This window comes from Electrophorus electricus, chromosome 26 (genome assembly GCF_041902795.1).
Source record: "Electrophorus electricus isolate QZ-2024a chromosome 26, ASM4190279v1, whole genome shotgun sequence".
Lineage (NCBI taxonomy): Eukaryota > Metazoa > Chordata > Actinopteri > Gymnotiformes > Gymnotidae > Electrophorus > Electrophorus electricus.
Window position 1 is genome coordinate 9,147,594 of NC_137522.1, and position 9,907 is coordinate 9,157,500.

Below are 9,907 nucleotides of genomic sequence, written 5' to 3' on the forward strand. Positions count from 1 at the left end.
GATTCCTCAGTTCAACAGATGACTATCCAGTAGAGGGCGCCATTGCCCACACTTCAGGGCCAGGTATATTGGGACTAAGACTTATCTAAACCAAACATGTTACGCCAGCCATTTTCAGATACCTCGACTGTCTTATTGTCTAATATTGGAAAGCCATTAAACTTTAATTGTCCACTTTCCAGTTGATGTGTTGCATAGTGAGCGTTGGAAAGCCTGATGGATGACGGTAGTAATATACAGTAATATCTCAATTAGACATCGGGCGCATCACGTAGCTCACTTAGTAGAGCGGGTCTGGTGCGACTTTAACACCGAAACGCGTACGTTCCGGATACGAACGCCAGAAACGTGCGTGGACGTGTTCTCTTACACAGCCACACAGCCGCCGAGCGGCTCCGCTGCCGGTCCACGCCTCGGTCTTCCTGACGTCACGACCGCGGCTGTCCTCGTTACGGCGGTGCTGAACAAGATGGCCGCGCGGCGGATCGCCAGAGGCTGAGACGACGAGCGGGCTCGGTCACATCCCCAGCGAAACTGTGGTTTGTGTAGCGGGGGACGCCCATTGACGACCGTAAATTAAGACACCGGGATAGTTTTAACATTTTTTAGAAAAGACTTGTCGCATGCCAGTTTGCGTGTATAAAGCCTATTCCGACGTGCAGCGGTGGGTGGCCACTTCGCATCACCTCATACCGAGCGTTTGATGTCCGTTATCTTCGCCTATCTCACTGAACACGGGGACGCATATTTCTGCACATAACAGCAGAAAGACATGTCACTGCTGTGTGTTGGAGGTGAGTGAGGGGGTTATTATTTCAGTCGGTGAGGAATGGCAGAATGGCATACCTGAGGGAGACGCGCTCGCCTGTAATGGACCGCCGGCTACTGACAATAATTTCTGTGTGTAATGTACATATGTGTTTTGTGTTTTAATTTGGTTTTTTTTTAATTATCATATTGTAAACTTGAGTTGCGAAAGCGTGTGAAGATGTCTTAGGCGTTAACTAAATTATGGCATATTAAGAGCACGTTTCTACTCCTAACTAATCGATACGCCGGATCACTAATCTGTACGGTTGAATTCACGTGTAATTCATTGCAATTCATATTTATAGTTTATAATTGCGCTCGATGGTTGAACAGAGGCACAGGTTATGAGAATAACCTGAGACCACTTGTCAATTCCATTACTTTTGCTTTTAGCCACAGTTTGCATGTCTTGGCTTTCTATCGACGATAAAGCGTTCTGGTTAAATCCATTATTGGGTGTTGCTAGATAATCAGCATACGGAGCTCCTTATGTTCCAGTGCTCAGTCGCTCTCAGAATTTAGGGGCGTGTTCCCTCCTAGCTTCAGATTCTAGGCACCAGCTCTTCCGAAGCGAAAAATCCTTTAAGTGGCTTTTCCACTCATCGTTATTTCCCGCTCTAGCCTCTATCTTCCCAGTGTTGTAAGGTATACCCCAACGTAGATATTCAAAAATAATAAGAAAGATCAAACAAGTGCATACATAGTCTACATTAATGAATGAATGACTGAATAGGTATTAAACGACAGTCTCTATCATATAGTGAGAGCTATAGAAATGCATGTAGACTGCTCTCAAATATACTGAAAGCTTATTATTCTGCTGCTTGCTGCTGTCTATATATATATATATATATATATATATATATATATATATATATATATGTATGTATGTATGTGTGAGAGAGAGAGAGAGAGCTATTATATATTATAATATATATATGATCTGATGTGAGTGCAAAATCTAAGAGGCTGAATTCAAATTACATTCAAAAATCATATGTAAAAAACAAAACAAAACAGTGTAATCAATCAAACTGTAAAAAAAAGGGATTAGAGATTTTTACTGTCAATTTCCCTTATTTGTCATGGCAATTTGGATTCACCAGTGATGTTCATTTTATAGGGTAATCTGTGTTTTATATCTTACTGACTTTCATTTTGGGCTCCACTGAAAAAAATTAAGGCAGATTGTTACATTTTCAAGGTAAAATTACAAATGACTGTTCCTTAGTACAGAGGTTTTCAAAGCTTATGTGATTATGTGGTGAAGGTTTATTAGGAGCTGGAGCGAAACAAAGCACTTGTCTGGCTGTGGGACCCTGGCGACTGCACTAAGAACCTCTGCTTTAACACAGTTTAACACAGTTATCTACACCAAAATGCATTCATATTGGACTAGGCCCTGTTTCATCTAGGCTGCCCATGTTAACACCCAAGGAAAGCAGGGTGATAAGTTCAGGGTTTTTGTTCTGCAAAAGTTTGTCTGCTTTTCACAAATCTCCTGCACAGGACATCATGCAAATTCATTTCCTAAAAGCTGCTCATGATCAGCTTGCACGTTCAATTATATTTGCATGCACACTCGCATCCCTTCACATCCACGGCATGTCTGCCACTGGTCTGTAAAGAACCAGTCACAGCTTCCGAGAGTGTAACATCCAACAGTGACAGTGCAGTGTGGGTGTGTGTCGAAGAGTCCGAATGGACTCTTGGCGACTGCCTTAATAACCTGAACAGATGAACAGAAGCGCTCGACTGGTCCAGTGGACGGTTTTGTACGTTCAGCACTGCACGTTTTGCCACTTCTCGTCACTCTTTCATTTTGTGTTCAGAAATGTTTTAATCACACTGCTGTTCCTACGTGGTAGAAGTACTATGATGTATAGATGTGTTTGAATTACTTAAAAGGAAAGGTTTTGCTTATAGTAACGTGACATAACGATATGATTTGTTACTATTTAAATATATCACTTTTCCCTCGCATTTTGAAACTGGAATACAATATGTTTAACACATGACTCTCCCTTGCTGCACACAGTATACGTTTTATCATGGAAATTTTGAAGTGTATCTAAAAATGACCATTAGGCTATAGCGTATTTCTTTGGGAACTCAGAGGAATTACTGGTCTAATTAATTACAATCCATAGCATTAAAGAATGATCCCAATTTTGAAGGGCTATCAGAGATTATATTCAGACCTGTGATTTTTTTTAAATCTGTGAGACACTCATCTCCCTTTAGTGGGCAGGCACGTGCTTGAACAGTCTCATCAGTCTTTCCTTAGAAAGGCTTCTGATCGCATTTTGTGATTTGACTGAAGAGAAATGTGCATCAGGTTACTGTTACACATTACAAATCTTTCTCAATGGTATAGGCTCAGATTTGAATATACAGCCTTCTCTAAATCGAAGCCACAGTCGCCGAGAATGTCTCGTTAAAAATACCTGATTCCGTTTACACCAGACTGATATGGTTTCAGCCCAGGGTTAATTGGTTTGCTGTTTTTTTCTACTTTGTTCTATATAGGGAAAACCCATATATCAAATCAGAGCTTTCTGCAGAGGACGGTGTAAAATCGCACCTGTGTGCTGAGCGAGCGGTAGCCGCCCTCGAAGTCTCTGCTCGCTACCGTGCTGAGTGTTTATTTATAGTGGCAGGGCTTCAGGACCCGACCGCACGGGGAGATTAGATGGGGCGCCATCGGAAGACAGCGAGCTGGAGAACACGTGCACGGAAGCCACATAGCAGGGGAAGAGCAGGCAGACCAATCCTGGCTAAGGTGGAGGGGCGCAGTGTACACGCCAAGCCCACGCACGCGGCCAAGGCAGTGGCAGCTGGGCCAGGCTTGTGCTTGTCTTACATCCAGCGCCGACGCTGGATCTGAAAGCCCGCGTGCTGAAGTGCGGCGTCTCGCGCTGACATGTTTTCCGGAACACCCCACACTTCACAGAAACCACATCATCAATCAGGGGCAAGTGGTAAATGGATGACAGTGCTTGTGGTATCCAGGCTGTGGTAAGTCCCCCACACAATGGTCAAATCCAGGCCAGTGCAATATGGAAATACAAGCAATATTTAGCACACTCATTTACCACGCTGCCAACTGACATTAATGTTTACTGTTTCCTAACTCATAAGAACAGCACATGCCTCTTGATATGTGTCTTTAAAAAAAAAAAAAAAAAGAATAAGAAGAGCAAGTTTTTGTTATTGCGTGGGAAAAAAATACATCCGGTCTCATATCTGTTACATCTGTCTCATATTGTGTTTGCATGCAAGTGTCATGTATAAACACATAAGTTGCACTGAAATCTTAACCTTTGGCCTCTGACCAACCTTCCTCAGGTCATAAGTGTTATTAAACACTTGATCTGTTCTGTTAGACCAGACCATCATTTTTGTCTCCAATATCAGGAGTCAGGTATGCATAAGGAACAACCTTGTTGGCCATTGTGCATATGATTGGCAGATTGAGGAGTGGTCTACGTGCTGCCCATTGAGTGGCTGATGCTCCTACTAAATGATGTGATTTTATCCAGCTACCTGGGAGAGGGCTTTTGGCTGTGGACTCCAAAGGGAAGGGTGGGGATAAAGGATCGGAAGAGAGCCTTTGAATTTTAATGCCGCCTTTCCACAGAAGCTTGCCATCCCCGTGGCACGGGTTTACATGAATTATGAATCGTCATGGTGAACATCAGGCCGGCTCTCAAAAAATAAGAGGCTTCTTCTGAGATCCCCAAAGCACAAGTGATGGCAGATTTGCTGTCTCCTGCTCTTCCGTCTTCAGCTCTCTAGCAAGACTTCTGCATGCACTTATATTTTCTTTCCAACTAAAAGATGGTGTGCTACACCAAAAAAAAGATTTGCACCGTTTCCAGATGCATTGAGCTTTAAGTGTCAGTCACTGAGGGATTACTCTTTTTACACCCTTTGGGTGGAGAACCTTGTGTTAAAGTCCAGCCTTCTTATGTACTTATTAATCTTACAGTATGTTATTCAGTACCTGCTGCAATCTATTCATTAACTACATTGAAACTAACATGCACTGCATATAGTTACAGCAGTGACGAATGAGCGTGCTTCACATCATCTGCAGATATTAATTAGGATTATTTTACATGCCCGTTACATGTATTGGATCAGCCACATTGACTGTGAGCCATCTTTACACGCCTTACATTTCAAATAATTTGCAAATACTATGGCTATATATGAGGATTTTCATGTCAGCTGTGAGCCTTCTTAAAACTGTGTGGTGAAACCTTTTGTGTTGTGAATGTTGTCATTACTGGGTAGAATGACCAATAAATAAATAAATAAATGAGTCCAAAAAGTCTTGTACCCCAGATAGTTTCCAAACAGATTGCGTATTACCATGATGGTAAACATGATGATGATGCTAAAATACATATGATCTTGTTTCTGGTTTGGTTTCCATGATGAATTTGTATTAAATAGATAAGTATTCATGTAATTGATTGAACCCATGTTTCTGTCTGTGTTACAGTGAAAAAAGCCAAACTAGATGGACCGCAAGGTAGGTGGACTATCTAAAATTAGCACGACATGCTTCTGCTTTTATTGTCTGCCATTAGCAATGAAACTCTCACAGGTCCAACTCATCGCGTGCATGTGTGTACAGAGAAATTCAACGCCTACGTGTCACTTAAGGTGCAGAACGTGAAAAGCACCACCATTGCAGTGCGTGGCAGCCAGCCATGTTGGGAACAGGACTTCATGTTGTGAGTAGCACTCCTGCTCCTCACCCACTCAGAAGCTCGAGAGATATCAGATCACATGACTACTGAACTCTAGCGTTTACCCACCAGAGATGGGGATGACTTCAGTGTAGGCAAGTTTATTTACAGCCACCATGTTCGGAGGGCTCTTTGATGATAGTTCTTGTCATTTTTCCTCCTTTTGGTTTGTCACTACACATCACTGTTTATGCCAGATTCTTCTGTAACCACTCTAACTGTAATCAGAGGACAGAGGGGCAGAGTTCTCTAATGGTTCTTTCCCGAGCGCAGAGATAGATACTTAGGTTACTTAGTGCTAAATGGAACAAATTGTAAACTTTTCGACTGGGAATTTGGAGTGCAGAGTATTTGAAAGTTCTGCTACAGTACTCGTAAACCAAGTCCAGGTAATGTATAGACTGGCACCACATCTGACTAGTCTGACTAGGGTCTGTGCTCTCAGAAAGGCAAATCCATTCCCATTTTCCTCTCCCACTGGTTATCTCTCCGTCTAATGTAGCACGGCCATCGACCGTGCTTTGTTTAGATATGAACACAGCAGAGCTGAGGCTCTTATAAGGACTGTAGAAAAGACAGTGTTGTGTTTTGGTGTGGGACTTGTGTGTCACCAGAGATGTCCAAAGTGCAGCTGGCATTGACCTAACTTTGTCTTTACTTGTGTCTGATTGTTTCCCTGTTCAAGGGAACATAATGTTATTTTTGGGGTAAAATTTAAGTGGTGTTGGAGAGGTCATGGTTATGTCACTTACAGGAAGCTCTATTGGCCTCCTGTTGACCATGAACCAACCCCCCCCCCCCCCCCCCTCTCTCTATCAGTGAGATTAATAGGCTGGATCTGGGCCTGACAGTGGAGGTTTGGAACAAAGGCCTGATCTGGGACACCATGGTGGGCACCCTGTGGATCCCTTTGCGCAGCATTCGCCAGTCCAATGAGGTATGGCGCAGATGGCTCTCATGTCCACAGCAGCGCCCTCTAGAGACATATACATGCACAATCTGACCAGCTGGCACTCAATACCATTTTTCCTCTCCGGTCTAAAATGCCTCCCAGACATTTCCACAGAAAAAAATTACATTAAGTTTTGCCATGGATGATGGTATCTGTAAAGAAAGAACAGATCTGTGGCCAGATGTCTAAGGATCTGCCCAGTGGGAATACATTACACATTGGACATTCATATTATACAAGGCCAAAGATCACAGCTGATCCTGATCACATAGCAATGTTGCTATTATATATTTTTACTTCCTGTCTAACAGGAAGGTCCAGGGCAATGGCTGACATTAGACTCCCAGGTCATCATGGCAGAAAATGAGATCTGTGGCACCAAAGACCCGACCTTTCACCGCGTGCTCCTGGACACGCGCTTCGAGCTACCTTTAGGTGACCTCACTACACACTTCTGTATCTTATACACCAGACACATGAACACCCTCCCATACATCACCACCCCCCCCCCCCAAAAAACCCCAGCTTCATTCAGCCATCTTCATTCTGCTTTGAACAACGCCATTTCAGATATCCCAGAAGAGGAAGCTCGCTACTGGGCCAAGAAACTGGAGCAGCTCAACGCCATGAGAGATCAGGATGTGAGTACTCTCCTCTGACTGCAGCCTATTGAGTGCCTGCTCTGGCCAAGCCAGACGCCGGTGCAGCTTTTTGCTGAGCGAGTCTCACTCGGACACCCTGAGTGAACAGAGTCTTTATCACCTCACTGCTCCTCCCACCGTGTCTCGCTGATGCTGCTCCGCTGATGCAAAGAACATTACAATCTCTGTCAGCCCTTTGGCTATTTACTTCTGTTTGTCATTTATTGACTGCAGTACTCATACCAGGAGGAGCACCAGAGGCCACTTCCGGTGCCATCGACACAATGCTGTGAGTGTACACGCGCACACACACACACACACACACACACACACGCAAAATAATGCTCCTTTTACAAGATAAACAACTGATTCTGCTGCCAGGCACAGGTGTGTAGTGAGCACGGCCGGCCGGACGCAACAAATTCAGCGTTGCCTTTAGCCGACGTCCTGCTTTGCACCCGCGTTTCGCTTTACCCTCGTGTCAGACCTGCTGTTGATTCCTGACTAGGACTTGTGAACCCCTACGCTCCTTCAGTACCACACTGAGGTTTTGCTTTCATAAGTAACTTCATGGTCTGTGGTTGATTTGTGCTCTTCTCTTCTAGGCAACTGGAGTCTATGGGGGGACCAACAAAGTAAGTGTCTTTGTTTTGAATCGATTTTAACGCACGGTCAGTTCGGGTCCATTTTATGATGCGGTGTCTCCATACCACATCATGCGGACTCCTTAACAAAGTGCACTCGCTGATGTCGTTCTCTTTATCTGCACCCACGGGTTACCACTCTTTGTTTTGATCAGGTCTATGCACACTCAAGTTAATTGATGTGGTACCTTTCTAGTTCTTTTAGCCACATTTTTCTATAACCTTTCAAATTCTTTGTTTTGGATGTTTCCATTGTGTCTGTTATTGCTGTTGTGTTCTGCCTCTTGTCTACCATTTTACGATATCTGGTTGGTTCATCACTGCTTTCTCATCTGTCTGGATCTGTTGTTCTACACCAATCTCCACTTTGGACTTTGTCTTGCAAATTTTTCTGTATGCCATCCCACCCACTTGGTTGTGTCTCTCAGTGCATTTTCCATGCCAACAGCTTGCATCATGCTGCCAGGTGCTGGATTGACTCAGAGGCTCCTTTTCATCTTGGGTCTTGTCTGTTGTGATACACGCCTGCTTTGCTTGACCTAGTGCTGCCATGATCAGTGCCTTTGTGCTATGCTTCATTGTTGCCTTTTCCAGCCAACGGTAGAATTGTCTTATGTCAGCCACCTCTGCTATCTGTCAGTGGTACATTCCATGGAGGGATTTATCCTGTCGTGGCACCTTATGCTTCCATGGTGACCATATCCCCATCAGAGACAGTCCCTCATCAGCTCATCCTTGGGGGCCAGTGCATGGATGTACTCGTGGACATTTCATGTCTCTCCCAGCACTGTATGGCACGTCCAGTTGGCATACAGCCTTTGGATGTTGGAATGTATTGTGAGGAGTTCTCAGGTTTTGATGTCAGCAGCTTCCAGCTCTGCTCTTGCTGGTCTGACTGCCTGCTGGAAGGCAGACATGTTCATGGCTTTGATTTTTATTGTTCCAATTTTGAGTGACTCTTGAGAATCTGCCTTGTGATTCCTGTATGATTGGAGAATCCCCAATGGCCTTTTGGTAGTTCCCTCTGTCATGATCACCTTCCCTCTTACTGCAATCAGCCAACCATGCTTCTTAAATGATATTCCAGTATTCTTGCTGTAGGTCCTGGTCAGATGAATCAATTTCACTTTCCGTCTTGGTGTGCGGTTAATTCGTAAGACCCACTCTTACGAATTATCTAGAAGAGAGGATTTAGGCAGATGCAGAACACCAGTTGCGTCCCCTTGGTGTACACCACACGTATGTTCATATTTAAGTTTATACAGGACAAAGCATTCAGGTATCTAGGTGTGTGAAGTTGAGTTGCAAGGTAGATGTGATTAGTCTTGGACTCCTGGAAGACAGCTCTATCTGTCAGTAGGTGGTGCTCTGAGCAGTGCTCATGTTCATTCAGCTTGATGTGTAGTATTCCTGACAGGAAATTCTGTGATGTGGATAGGAAGGTTATTGGTCAGTAGTTGAATGGTATTTGACTTTTGTTGGGGTCCTTTATGACCACTACTGTCCTGCCTTGTATTAGCCAGCTCCAATAGGAACTGATAGTTAGATTTTGGTTTATAGGTACTGCTAGTTGGCCATGCAGAGCTTGTAGTTTCTTTAGCCAGTAGGCATGGATCATGTCAGGTCAAGGTGCTTCCCAGTTTTTTATGTTTGTGACCTGCTTCTCTGCTGTTGGACATCTGTTGTTGTAATGCCAGCTGATTCCTTCTCTGGGAGATTGTGGTGCTCTGCTTTGGATCTCTTAACCACTTACCACTGGTGTCATGTGATGATCCACCGTAAGGAGCATACTGAGGAATGAATCAACAGTCAGGGTCTTGTTGCACGGTAAACAAGAGCATATTGTGGATGTTGTATTCATAAATGTTTGCATGTAAACAATATATTTACAAATACATTAGTGTGTGAATTTATATGAAAATATTACAAGCATCAATCAAACACCTGTCCATTGGTCAAGTTGAGGTCCCTTATGAGCACAATAAAAGTAGACAAAACTTGCAGGTGGTAGAGGACAATGTCCCAGTCAGCTACAGACTACAGTCTATATAACAGAAGCCTAGTTTGTATAGCAATAGAGTAGATGTGCCTAGCATAGTA

General features: G+C 43.8%; 1 protein-coding gene across 1 annotated transcript in view; it reads left to right on the top strand.

The window, feature by feature from the left end:
* Nucleotides 1–441: 441 nt before the first annotated feature.
* unc13a (unc-13 homolog A (C. elegans)) overlaps nucleotides 442–9,907 on the top strand; it is a 33,276-nt gene continuing 23,810 nt past the window's right edge. Inside the window, exons 1-8 of the mRNA XM_081708325.1 lie at nucleotides 442–794; nucleotides 5,321–5,350; nucleotides 5,456–5,555; nucleotides 6,390–6,507; nucleotides 6,834–6,957; nucleotides 7,093–7,163; nucleotides 7,398–7,452; nucleotides 7,769–7,798. Of these exons, the coding sequence (XP_081564451.1) occupies nucleotides 773–794; nucleotides 5,321–5,350; nucleotides 5,456–5,555; nucleotides 6,390–6,507; nucleotides 6,834–6,957; nucleotides 7,093–7,163; nucleotides 7,398–7,452; nucleotides 7,769–7,798 (550 nt within the window). The 5' untranslated portion in view covers nucleotides 442–772. The remainder of the gene's footprint in view (nucleotides 795–5,320; nucleotides 5,351–5,455; nucleotides 5,556–6,389; nucleotides 6,508–6,833; nucleotides 6,958–7,092; nucleotides 7,164–7,397; nucleotides 7,453–7,768; nucleotides 7,799–9,907) is intronic.